This window comes from Centropristis striata, chromosome 6 (assembly GCF_030273125.1).
Source record: "Centropristis striata isolate RG_2023a ecotype Rhode Island chromosome 6, C.striata_1.0, whole genome shotgun sequence".
NCBI lineage: Eukaryota > Metazoa > Chordata > Actinopteri > Perciformes > Serranidae > Centropristis > Centropristis striata.
Window position 1 is genome coordinate 18252135 of NC_081522.1, and position 14280 is coordinate 18266414.

Genomic DNA, 14280 nt, shown 5'->3' on the forward strand with positions numbered 1-14280 from the left:
GAGCTGTTGTCCTGACTGACAAACCTGGAAAAATCAAATTTCATGGAATCCCCACCGCAAGCTTTACACCTACATCAGCCAACAATCTTAATTAAAGTAACATGAATGATGAATGTTAATAGTTGTCCAGGCCAATCTTATTGTAACAGAGCTGTTTCAATTCTCAAGGGGCTTGTATGGCGGTATGATAATAGTTTGGAGATAAGTAGGCTAAACCTCATAAATGGTCTAGTCTGACTTTGTAAAATCATTAGCCTGGCTGATGGGCTCTGGAGAAGTCCCTTAAGAGCCCTATTTGAGATCTGTTAGACTTTTCACAGTGAGAATAATGCCACAGGAAAGGCTTAAGATGCTTTTAGTAATGGCAGACATGACCAAATTATTGTATTAATTTGGTCAAGAATCCTGTGGGTTTTTTTACATGTACATTCAATTACAAAATAAACATTTAGTTTGCACACTTTGTATGATTTTGCAGCAATGTACCTTTTTTGTAAATGTTTGACATTATAAAAAGATAATAATCTGATTATAGTTGTTTGTGGTTTAACATTAAGCCATGCTGATTGCAGAACAGTAAGGAGCTGTATTTTACCAGTAGCTTTACCAGTTACAGCTCTTTGGGCATAGAGTGAAACCAGCTGCTTTGCCACACACAGAGGATATTTAAACCATTGCAAATGCTGAGGTGTGAGCATAATTTATGCTTCCCATAGATTTCATTGTGTTCTATAACCATTTGATGGCAGTGTTGAGCCCCAAACCACCACGACAGTGTCCTAAGCATCCGTTTATGCAACTCTAGCATGCATACTCTTTACAGTGCATGTGCTTTTTACTGTGAGAATCCATCCAAGTGTTGTGTAGCAGTGAGATGTGCAGTGTGTGTGTGTCTACCTCTAAAGTGCTGGGGCTTAACATGGCACCACTCTTGATGCAATTTGTGTTTAAAATGTGGCATATGCTGTATACTGTCATGGTTTTCAAAACTTCCACTTTTGTGAGAAATGTACTTGCCTTGCAAATTACTGCGCTTCTTGGGAACCATTTGCTCATCTACACATTCTGTCAACATGGCTAACTGCAATGCTGAATGGTCTTCCACATTATATGACTAGGTTCCATGTTTTTCAATCGGTCTACATCCAATCAGACTATCTAAATTTACACCGATCTAGAGAGAGATTGGGTAGGGAGACATATTTGACAACATTTCCCTCAGGGTCAACTACCACAAATAAATTCTCAACCTGAGAGGTGAGGGGTAGAGCTAAGGACACCGAGTCAGCTGCAAAACAGTTCACAAGCTATCTAGTAATTTAATAGTGCACCATTCCATTTGGTTGACAGTCACTCTATACTGATATTTACTTCATCACAGATTTTACAAACAACATTTTTGGATAGCAGTAAACATTTGTAGGTGGGTTGACCAAATATATTCAGTATTATGTGTGCTGTTGTTGATTTTTTTATATATATTGTGTTCCCAGAATTAGGCCACCTTCCCATAAAACTATTGTCTTTACAGTGGAGCCGTTCTGCTTTCTGGAAGCGAAAGCATGGGTCATTATTTAACAGCGACAAAATGTCACATGTGCACACGCTGAGCCGTATATGTGTTTGTGTCAGCACTATATTCTGCTACTAACTGTAGTATATTATGGATCCCCTCTTTTGGTCTCTTTAGGGGTATGCTTTCCACTTCAGTTACACACATAAATATATTGATAGCTGTCGTAACAACATGTCACAGATCGCAGTGTTGCTTGTGAGAAATATATTGCGTCTTTAGTCGCCATGCGTACCATGTGGAAAAATCCCTTTGGGACTGAAAAGAGAGATTGCTGTGGAAATTCACAGGATTTCCCTGAGAGGGCTTACCCTCATCCATCACCTCCCTTAGCAGTTCTGTGTTATTCACACATCAGACATATTGTTTAAGGTTTATACTTTATTTGAAAGTATTCTGATTATTATGTTCTACAACCTGAGCCATAGTCTTTTTTTGTGTTGCCCAGTATACCTATGGATTGTATAGTAGTTATTATCAGATAGGTACATTTAAAATCAAAGTACCCAATACAATATATATTATACAATATAGTATAACTGCATTGCAGTGACACTTCCTGGCTCAACCTGCAAGTTGATTTGCAGGATCATCTTTGGCTCTTTCTGTCCATAATCTTTGTGCAGGACAATTGGTTCTACATTAAACTAAAGTAGCACAGAATCAGCATTATGGAAGTGCAGCTCTTTCTACCAGTGAGAGCAGGTGTTCATATATTCTGCTGTTCTTTCCAGTTAGGTGGATATGATTATTGAAGTGCTGCTTTTGATTTCGCAAGCCTGCTAGAGGGAGAGTTGGGGTGGAGTGTGTTGATAGGTGTGTATTTACTAATGGCACTTTCAATTTGCACCACTTTATTTTTGAAATTACACCTTATTATTTTGTCTCATTTGGTCAATTGTTAGAAATCGTAGGTTGTTATCTGGGCTGGTGTTTTTGGATGATTAAATACAACACAGTCAGGATTTTTTTTCAGTTAATTTGTTCCTTCGTCGTCTTCTTCTCTCCTTAGCTGCACCTTCAAGAGGCAGCTCACTAAGTGGATACCTATTGAAAAGTGATAAAGTGCAGAGGCCCAACCCTGTGTATTGTGCCTGGCCTTTCATTTAAATTGATCAATATTGACTGAGCAACAACACCTTGCACAGCTTGGTGAGAGTAGCATAAAGCTTGCAGTGGATTTGGATTACTACACAACAAGATAGTGAATCAATAGATGACAGCTTTGAACAGCATGAAAACACATCCATTGCTCTCCGAGAACCTATTCCTGCACAGCTGGGTTTTTGTATGATTTGTCAAGTTAACAGAGGAGAAAATTGAACGATGGAAATTGATGGGAAAGAGAAGGCTGTGTGAATTTTCAAGAGGTCTCTTAATAATGGCTGTCAAAATGTTTATCTGTTCAGTGACCACTGGTTAACTGGGAAAACTTCAGGAGCACTTTTCTGTCATTTTTTATTCTTTAAAATTATTAAATTAGACCTTTCCTTTTATTCTTGTAAACTGCACTTGCATTTCTGAAGTGACTGAACCAGTGTTGCTAACAACATGGTCTCACAGAAATCCGTGAAATAGCCACGGATTTCGCTTAACTCAAAATCCGTGGAATAGCCACGGAATCGCTCAAATTTTCGTGAAACTGACACGGATTTCGCTACAATGCAAGTTAATGACATATCCCGTGGCTATTCCAACATACAAAGTGATTATGTACATTCACTGAGTGAAGATTTAGAAATTAAAACATATATTTCTCGCTAGAAATGTAATCAAAATCCATTTTTATGCAGAAACTAAGTCAAAATATTGATTTTTCACTAAAAATGAGAGAACTGTCCGCCATGTTTTTTGTTCTGACCGCAGGGACCTTGAAAGTCACGTGACTTGGAACAAACCAATAGCCACGGGATATGACTGTCATTAACTTGCATTGTAGCGAAATCCGTGTCAGTTTCATGGAAATTTGAGCGATTCCGTGGCTATTCCACGGATTTTGAGTTAAGCGAAATCCGTGGCTATTTCACGGATTTCTGTGAGACCAGGTTGGTTGCTAATGTTCCCCCAGCTTACTGTATAAGAACCTCTCTCACCCTCTTTACAGATGGAGGAGGGAAGTCGCAATGTGCGCCTGGGCACTCTCATCGCCCTCATGGTGGAGGAAGGGCAGGACTGGAAGCAGGTTGAGATTCCCCCTCCAGATGCTGCTGCTCCATCTGCAGCTCCACCTGCTACAGATGCAGCCGCTGCCCCACTTGTGCCCCTCGCTGCTCCCCCTCCAGCCACTCCACCAAAACCCGCCACATCAGGGCCGTGAGTGTTGCCCTTCCTTTTTTAGCTCCTGAAATCACAGTGTATCGATTCATCAAAGAAATAAATCCTCTAAAATGAATGCAGGTCTTTACACTCACCTCCTTGACTCCAATGGAGGGTCACATATTCTGGTCAGCAATGGTTGTGAAGATTTAAACTTACAATTTAACCATCTTAACAGAATTTTGGTGTGTATGCCGTTTTATTTCACCCCTGAATAAGCTTAATTTAAAGTAAAGCTCAATGCCTTTTTTGTTCAGTATTCAGCCAAGCTGATTTCAGTTTCATATGACAATGTTGATTAAGATGATCTTTCTCTGTTCACATTCCAAAATGTGTGCGATCCGCCCTACCCCTGCTTACACAATAAATACTCTGGAAAGCTGTGGAAGGCAAAAGAGCTGCCACAGAACAAACAGGTCTTATTTGTTATGCAAACATTTTTACGCTGAGCCCATCCACATTTGCAGATTTGCACCTTGGCTGCATCAGCCTAGGTGAAAGATAAAAGATGGCTGTGTTGTGCAGCAAGCATGATTATCAGGTAATACAGCAACGGGCTATATTTAAGCAGTCTGGTCAAGGAGAACTAAAACTGTGAAACAGATGGTATCTGAGCCAAGCAATGGGTCCTTTTTATGTTTTATGAATAAATGATCAGTGCTATTATATCCTAAAGTAAGACCGAAATGCTTTAAATAAACCTTCGGACCAGGACTGGGTTGATTGGGTACTTATTCTTCTCTTTGAGACTGAAGAAATAAGACATGTTTCTGCAATTAAAACCATGAGGATTAATGTTGGCCCTTTTTAAAGCAAAGTACAAAGCCTTAACCTTGAATTATAGTACAATTGTGCCTTTTTCTCTCTCTCTCTGTCTTTCTTGTCCAGGTTACGCCTGAGTCCGGCAGCAAGACACATCCTGGACACCCATGGTATTGACCCAAAACTGGCCACACCCACTGGAATAAGAGGACTTATTACCAAGGAGTGAGTATGGATGAATGTGTTTTATAGGGCCCAGTCTGAGGTTATAAAAAGCAAAACTAATTGTTCATGATGTAAATTTTATTTCGGTGTAGAATCTGTAATGACTTTTACTATCAAACCATTACAATAAACTATGAAATCATTACATATTAATGGATATGACTTATCAAACGGAAAGAAGAACAGAAGAATTACTAGTAACTGGAAAAAAGTGTGATATATTTAGGATTATTAGTAAGATTTAAACTTTTATCTGTGACTTCCTGGTTTGTTTGGGGTTTTTTTAGCTTTATTTGTGTATTTATTTGAGAGAGATGTGTCAGCAGTAGGTGCTTGTTTAGCATTATAAAAGGCCGAAAGGCACAGATTGGAAGGGTCCCCATGTGGCCACCACAACACTGAAGTGTCTCTGAGGGAAAGAGATGTCAGTCAGAGCAAGGCAGGTTATAGCCACAGTGTAGGCAGTGTGAACGACGATGAAAATGAAACTGTGGGAAAGACCGGGTAAGTGAAAAAATGTGATGAAGGTGGTTAAGATTTCAGGTACTTTAATCCTGTTATGTGGTGAATTCACACTGCATAAAGCTGTGAACACACATGTGCATGCACACAGCTTTAATGGTTACCTGCTGTCAGCAGAGACCTGATTGAATGCTCTCGTTACCCACCTAACACCCTGCTGGGGAATCTCATTAAAGAACTTTGGTCGCCATAGCAACCCAGTCTCCACTGGTGACCATAGAAACGCAGACCATATGTTTTCTGGGATGTGTGTCTTTGACAGTAAAAGAGAAATATAAATGAAGCTTCATAAATACCGCATAGTGAAGCATGATAATTCATAGAATTCAACGCTGACTGTGTTTTGTAAACGTAGTGGAAAGGCTCATTTGGAGCTGGATTTATAGAATGATGTCTGTGATTTATATGTTTACCAATAACCAATAACAAGTGTGTTTACAGCTGAGAGTTCAGTGCAACCCATATGGAATAGTTTTTTTCTCTCTGTAGTCTGCCAACAGAAAATGACAAATCAACACAAAAGATCCAAACTTTGTTAAATCGCAAGAGGCCAGCACTGCTGAGAAAGTGCTTTTTTGTCCCTTGTTCCTTTGGCATTAGGCTGTAATTAATTGTCTAAGCTAATGGACATGGGCATGTTCTGTGCTGTATGCGTGTCAAAATGATTTCTAGGTTTTGAAGTTTAAATTGTTTAATTAGTAATGCAATTTTAATTATATCCCAATGATTTGATTTGGCATGCTTGCTCATTTACCTCTCTTAGAACCATTTGTTGAACTTGAGATTTGCATGAATGACTCGCCAATTCACTCGCTGACACCTAGGCCGGGTAATTAGCTTAGAAAGTCTCCAGAAAGGGAGGCTGATGCTGAAAGAAAGCAAAGGAAAGTTCTGCAGGAGATAAGAGCCAAGAGGTTTAACAAAACCCATTGCATATCTTTGCTAAGAGACCTTTCTAAATTGAATAATGTGCTGTTCCAAACAGTTTGCTGGCCAAGCCACAGACAAAAAGAAGTATACAGAACTTTGCTATTAAGGCACTACCTAGCTTGGGAAGGAAGGTGTGTTATTTCTCTTTTTTCATTTGGAAAAACCAAACTGTTCGTAAATCGAAAAGTGATCTCTATATACCAATATCTGCATATGATTTCATAATATTTAGGCAATAGGAAAAGTCTGGATATCAAAGCATGCTGGTTCCCATTTGTTGTCAGTTTGTAGTTCAAGTGGTATTGACCAATCACACTTGAACGGCTTTGCTAAGATGCAGAGAACAGATACAGAACACATGAGCCGGAACTCATTTTGGAACTAATTGACTATCATCTTACGACTATTTAGCTTTTCATTGTTTTTTTTATATATTTATATACGGATATCGGATTATAAAGTTTTGTGAAAATGCCGTCTGGAGATAAAACATCCACAGAAGTATTGAAGAAAATGCTTATTTGACTATAAACAATGACCAGCACACAGAAGAGGAAATCTTACATTCTGGTTACACCGTAAACTCAGAAATATTGGCCCTTGCCCCCAAAAGTTAAACCAAACTGTCAGATGGGATCTGAAATTGGCAAGTAATATGTAAAGTATCCAGAATACTTAGAAAAAGTAAATGTGCTTTAAAATGTAATTTAAAATATGGCTACAGGTCCTGAGATGGGACAGTTCTGTTCTTGTTGGAAACCAAATCTCCTTGGTGAGAATAGTTTCACATTGGCTTAGCTCCTTCAAGAGAGGGCAGAATAGACCTGCTTTCCCTCCTTTTGTCCTTTTGGTACATCAGATAAGACTGAAACCAGGGAGAGGTACCCCTCCCATTCCACCCTCTGCTCTAGTGAGGCCCCTCTATAGTGGGCATGAATAACAAGAGGTCACGCAACCAAGGGATGAGATCATAGAATGTTACATAATCTGCTACAAGGTTTAAATACAGATTGGGTACACTACTGTTTTCTCCCCGTATCTTTCATCACTGTCATAATGTTAGTCAAGAGGCAAGGCGAGCCCTGTGGTGGATAAAGGTTTTTAATGATTTTTTTACCTCAGTGTGGGCCCTTTCTAATTTCACATAGTAAGCATGACGTACCATATTAGTCAAAGCAGGATACACATTTTGAAACTTCAACATGGAAGTACATTAACTGTAAGCTGTCAGCTTCTTGTCGTAATAGTATGGGTTACTGTTTGTTATAAGCAGCTGTTTGGTTGAAAGTTAAGTCTGAAATAACTAGGCAACATATCTAAAAAAAACAAAAACATGTTCTTCAGTGCCGCAAAGACCATAACATCTCTAATTATTTCACTATGTCCTTCTTACTGCATAGTAATGTAATACTGTGAATGGTAGCACTCACAAAAGGAGGGTAAATGGCAATGGGGCTGGCCCAAAAGAGAAGTTTTGCTTGACCTTGACCAATGCAGGCAGTCCCGAACAAATGAGGTTTTCTTGATCCCTGACTTGGCATGTGTACATGTGCACCAGAGCTCAGCTTTTGAAGTTAAAGATAAAACTTCAAATGTTTCACTTAATTAGAATGCACAAACAAATCTACATTAAAACCGTACACACTGTATGTTATAGGTAAAGCACAATGTAACAGTATCGATGCTGTTTAAAAGAAAGGACTGCTAGAAATGAATGTTACAGCCTTGTAGTGGCATGTGAAGGTCATCAATATTGCCAAAATGTCTTTCATCATTTCAAAAGCACAAATCCTTGCTGCAACACTTCAACTCCGAAACTAACTGCAAACTTGTGTACTTCCTGTGTTTGCATGAAGCTTAACCAGTGTTTTTGCTAAAGTTAGCATATTCTAATGTTATTAGAAAATTACCAGCACAGTTCTCTTTTACACTGGACTCAATTCCAGCCATATTGGGTTATTAAAATTGCCTGAATTTTTGTAGTATTTAAGCTTGTTCACACATTATATTGATTTTTTTTAATATGAATGAAAAAAGCATACAACACACCAGTTCAGTGGAACAGCAACACCCTTTCTCCCATCTTAGCTTGTCCTAGATGGCAGTAGCAGACAAAGTTTATTCATGTGTGTACACTGTGTGCTTTTGTGTGGATGTGTGTGCGTGTGTGATTGTGAGAGCCCTGCCTCGTTCCCTTTTTAATATTCTACTCACTCACTCTCACAGTCTTTCAGAGGCTCCTTTGCCTTGGCTGTCAGTAGTGGTGTAAATGGTCAGTGTGAAACACATGCCAACCAGCTACGCAAACAGTATCTATGGCGTCAAGTGTCCACTAAAGGCTGCTGTTGACTTCTACTTGAATTTATTCAGGATATTCCTAATATGTTTTCACTGAAGAATATGGTTTGTTTGGCACCACTTGGTATTTTGGATCTTTTTCTGATTTGGGTATAACCTTTTGCTTTATTTACTTTTTTTCTCTGTGGTTTGTAATCATTAAACAGTCATAATGTGGTCCTCACAGGTTAGCTGGGGGATTTCCAAGTTGCCCACAGTTTCTTCCACAAACAAATACCCCTATCAGTTAGTGAGAGGGAGGAGTTAGTGTGCTAGAGGAAATAAAAACATACAGCATGGAAAATAGCTGTGGGGGCCAGACGGTTCCCCGGCTACATGTTGAGGTCAGGGGCAGCTGGTCCAGACAAAAGACTGGATGCGTGTGGGTAGGTGGACCCTAGTGCACTGAACTGGAACCACAGAGCTTCAAGCAGGCACACCTGATACCTGCCCCTCCTACCTCTTTTGCTGCTAAGACCAAAATTAATGGGTGAAAAAAAAAAACAATCCAGGGCAGATCTTTCAGTACAATGTGATTCTCTAGCTCTTTTTTACCTGTCTATCAGTACGGAGAGGATTCAAACCCAAATTCTGTTTTCACTTCATGAAGCAGCAGCAATTTGGTGTATTAGAAGTACACTGTATGTAGAAAATGTGGCAGTAGAAGTGATTTTATTCTGAGATATACCCCCCAAATATTGTCCAATGGCTCAATGTGGTAAAATTGATTTCATAAAGAGAAATTATTCCATTTTTATTCTAAGATTGAGATAGAAAGAATCCTTCAAATTAGCTGTGGGATTATCTGTAAGTAGGGAATGTACCCTCATTGGACATATAAAGTGTGTCATTTAACTATGCAGCATTACAATGCGGTGTCTGTAACAAAAAATGAATTTGTGTGTGGAATTTTTTTTACAGTGCCTTAGGAAAAATTTGCTTTTTTTCTAAATAAGGGATGATCGTGGCTCACTTTGCTAGTGGGAAGGATAGTGTTGCTAAGGTTTTGAATAACCTTGTCCCTTGCTGCAGCTGACACCTGATCCTGCCATGCCTTACCCTGATGGGGTTTGTTTGTGACTAGCAAATTATTCTCATGACGCCCATTCACGGGAGGATAACCGAAAGTTACCTCTCTCTACAGGCCTGACACAAATATAAACCAGAAGAAATAGCACAGTGCTACTTATAAGCTTGCCAAGTGGGAGCATTATATGGCTGAATAATATATTATTGTACGGTCATAAGCTATGCCAGTATTGTTTCACACAATTGTGATTTAATTTATAAGGGTGAAAGCTAAATAATATTTTTTAAAGAGCATTAAAGAGCAGCACTTTTCACACAGTAGGACATTTTGTTTGATTTTGTTTTTCACCATAGAAAATTAGGCCAACATTAATAAATTCCAGAAATGAAGAAAAACAGGATGAAAAGAGTTTCCCAGAGGCTTGAAATAGCATAGTTCATCTGTTTAACAGTGACACAAATGCATTATTGCAGTCTGCAAAATCTTTTGAAAGGGGCTGGGAAGCATTTGTTTCCAACTGTTTGTGATTGAACATGTGTTAACATCATGAATATTTCTCCAGATATAATTCATAACTGTTCAACTTCTGAGCAGTTATATTTGGGTTCCTCATTATTCATGACAGAAAATTCTAATCTTATAATAATAATAATAATAAATTATTGCATTCATTTCATTATAGAAAATATTCAAATTAACATATAAAACCAACACATTTTTAACTTTGCTTGTTTTTACGTTAACAGGGATGCACTGAATCTCTTGAAGATGTCTCCTGCCCCCAAAGCAGCCCCGGCCATGGCTGCCCCTCCTGCCCCGAGTCCTGTCCCCACCCCGGCAGCTGCCCCTCCGCCCCCAGGCAGCAGACCCAACATACCTCCTCTCTCTATTCCAGGGAAACCAGGAGCTCCGGTGAGCACTTTCGCTCTCCCACAAACACACTTTTACTGTTTCTGTAGTAGTACTAAGAAATTACTCGAGGTCATCAGTCACAGAAACTTATCTTCCAACTTTTGGCTTGGTTCAAACCATTAATTGAGGAATTGGAATTCCTTGACTGTATTTGGCATCTTAAAGTGTGTGGTCTTGTTTCTGTCTGTATCTGTTTGCCTCTGAGCACATTGGGTGGGGTCATTAACCAGGAGCTCCGGCACTTATTGATGCACTAATGGCTGTTATTGCACTATACGTTGATTGTTTGCTTTTATTCGCTTTGGATAAAAGCGTCTGCTAAATGACTAAATGTAAATGTAATAGTTTTCGTAGTAATATATTACATATTGATAGCCCAGTCTCTTTGTTTGATACTTGAATTGTTTCACAGGCACACAAACAGATTTTATCTGTATTTTCAAATTCCATTTGTGTCTGGGGTTAATTTGCTCCTTATTCAATTGCATTCTTTATGAGTGTGTACGCTGTAAAATATGACCTATTGATGTCATAGATTCCGGTCTATCTATAGATGCACATATTTTTGTACAGTCATTTAGCCACTCCTAACCAATAATTAGCCCATTGTAACAAGCTTGTCAATAGCATTGTTACCTTGTTAACCCAATGCATTCTTGAGTGATTGATAGCACCTGAAATGTTAGACTATCATTCTTTTTCATGTCCCCCCTCCGCTCTTGTCTCTCTTTAAATGCCCCTTTCTTCTCATCACTGATTTACCTCCCGCTCTCTCTACTTGTCCTTCTCAGGGCACTTTCACAGAGATCCCCGCCACTAATGTTCGTCGTGTGATCGCTCAGAGACTAACGCAATCAAAGACAACCATCCCCCATGCGTATGCCTCAGTTGACTGTGACATGGCTTCTGTCATGCACCTCCGCAAAGACTTGGCCAAAGGTAAAAACACACAGATTTGAGGTATTCTGTGTTAGGGTTGCAGAATTCCAGGAACATTTAAGTTGGACATTTTTCAGGCAAATTAACAGAATTTCAATAATCAAACCTGACATGAAAGCATAAGTCCTTTGGCTCAGACAAAACAGTAGTATTGGCAGTAGTGTCAGCTGAGAATGCACTGTGCATGCAGAGGGTCCTAGATTAACATCTTATTTGAAGGGATGCTGGCTAATGATTTGTACATGTGATCGAAGAGTACACTGCTTAATGCACTGCATGGTCACAATCCAGTTAACAAGTTTGATATTATCTTTAATTGAAATTGTACAAAAAGTCTAAAGCTTAACTTCCCTTGAAAATGTACCGGAGTCTGTACACATTACCACTATTCTTTACATGCACATGTTTATGTCATGTCCTGACACTAACATTTGGCAGGAAACTTTTCCATGAAGATGTGGATTTCAGGGTTTTCACATGACTGCTCACTTGACAAAGAGGACAGTCTTTTACATTTAAAGAAGCTCTGGTACATGTCTTCTCAGGGTGGTCATGTACCTCTGGTTCAAACCAATATCTCTCTCTCTCCTCTAAGTCCACGGATATAACCTGGCATGGTGCGAATCGATGAGAGTTCTTAAGTTGTATCTTTGTATAAATGTATAAATGGCTTGTAAATAGTTGAGTCAGACCCAGAAGCCCAAACGCCTCCAGAAGGCTTAATAGTGCGTTATGGGATCTTGAAAACATCCATATCTGACACTGATCAGATGTGCTCTTTCTTCACACTGCACATCACAACGCAAGACTGATAAGACACCCGCAGTTAGTCATACACATAAGTCCAATATATAATTTCTCACATTTGACAAACAGCATGGCTCATACTAGCTTGAAATGCCTCACACCAGTTCATAAAACAAATTATATCAGTAAAAAAAAGTTCAAAACTCGTTGGAAGTAGAGGCTGTTTACATTCACAACAGTGAAGTTGCATTCATACAGTTGTTCCTTTGTGCTTACAGGAGTAAAGTGCTCTACCTGAGTAATCATTTCTCTCCAGTTTACAGTGTTTCCAATTGATTCTTTAGAGTGCTGTCTCTTAGGTGCATCCTATATTATATAATAGCAGTAGTCAAGATAAAGAAAAGCATCAAAAGACTTTGGAAAAGCATGAAAAAATGGAGGGTATGTGAGGATAATGTAAGGGAGTAGAAAATAGCTTGGTCCATGTCCCTATAGAATCAGTAAGGTAGGTACTGTATGGATGGATTGAAAGATTGAGTATTTGGGGAGTAAATAAAATACCAGCAGGACCTTGCAGTATCTTCATGTTTTGGCTAGCTGCTCTCAGTTTCACAAACTTCCCTAGCAACAGTTATTGAGCTAACTGCAGCTTCTTGTGCAACAGCCATCAGGATGTGTGTTTTAAAGTGAAGGGAGGTTTACACCGCAACCAGAGAAAGGGAACATTGTACACATGTCTCAACAGTCACACTTCAGCATTTTGCTACATTCAGCCAAGCAAATATTTATTCTATAAGGCTGCTTTTACATGGATTCCTCAAATGTAACCCATGCTTACTTTGGAAATTTTTTTTTTGTTAATATAGCAAAAGTGATCCGTCAGTTTCTTCCTTTTAAACATTTAGTTCAACACACTATCACGTAATTGGCTTTATTTAGCTTAACTTTGCCTATCTGTCAAACAAACGGTAAATCTCTCTGGGTCCTGTCTCTGTGATGGAGGAAATGGGACGGCCATTCCAGACCTATTAGCGAGGTTGTGTGTGTATTGAGGGATTGTGTCCCCGGTTGTTTTTGCGGACTCTCATTGTTCAGGAGCAGCGCGATTTCACGGTTAGCTCGTTAATCATGCCGCTCACAGCATTCATAACTGTCTGGTACTGCACTAATGGACACTAGTACAAGTTGGCAGCGATGCCAGGCAAAGCCCACCCGGCCCACTGGTGTCGCATACAAACCGGGGAGTGGAGCAAACGCTAGTGACTGAGTCCTATAAAGAGGGACTGATCCTGATCAGCCGGAGTGTCGGTCAGCAGGATATAGGAGATATAGGAGATTTTTTTTTCTTCCTCCTGACAAAATGTGTATTTTGTAGAATCACTGATTTGCCATTTGCACAAAAGCTGTCACATTTCAAAGGTCCTGTACAGAATACAATTAACAAATGTCCATTTGTTGCTTGAATCAGGATAACGGACAGTTTCTTCTTTGTCTTTTCAGAACAAATCAGAGTTTCAGTAAATGATTTCATTATCAAGGCAGCTGCTGTTACACTTAAAGTAAGTGCTGTTCAGAATCACTTTGTTTGTTGTTATATGTCAATTTAACCTGTTTACCTTTATTTATCCCCCTAACCATTTATAATGATTATTCAGTTCATTTACCTACAAGTATCAGGTCTTTTAGTGTTTAATACAGTCTTAAGTCACACAGCGATCTGTAGTTTATACTGTTAGTGATTTCCAAGGGCTCATCATTTGGTCTCTAGGTTCTACGTTACTTGTGCAACAAGGTCTGTCTGTTGTTCTCATTGCTACCTTGTTCGGATGGTGAATAAATTGGTAGCCTTGCCATTATAAGACAAGACTGAATATTTACTCAGACTCTGTGTTCCCTGAGGAAAGTATTAAACCACTTTTTTTCCCAAAACTGCCCCTGTTGTTTAATTTGAGGAAATGGTGAAAAAACATAGATGCAGTCCCTTGGT

The 14280-nt window shown here is 39.2% G+C and overlaps 1 protein-coding gene across 1 annotated transcript in view; it reads left to right on the forward strand.

Moving 5' to 3' along the window:
* pdhx (pyruvate dehydrogenase complex component X) overlaps positions 1-14280 on the forward strand; it is a 32508-nt gene that overhangs the window by 10743 nt on the left and 7485 nt on the right. The window contains exons 4-8 of the mRNA XM_059335820.1: positions 3678-3886; positions 4778-4876; positions 10442-10607; positions 11399-11546; positions 13794-13852. Coding sequence (XP_059191803.1) covers positions 3678-3886; positions 4778-4876; positions 10442-10607; positions 11399-11546; positions 13794-13852 — 681 coding nt within the window. The remainder of the gene's footprint in view (positions 1-3677; positions 3887-4777; positions 4877-10441; positions 10608-11398; positions 11547-13793; positions 13853-14280) is intronic.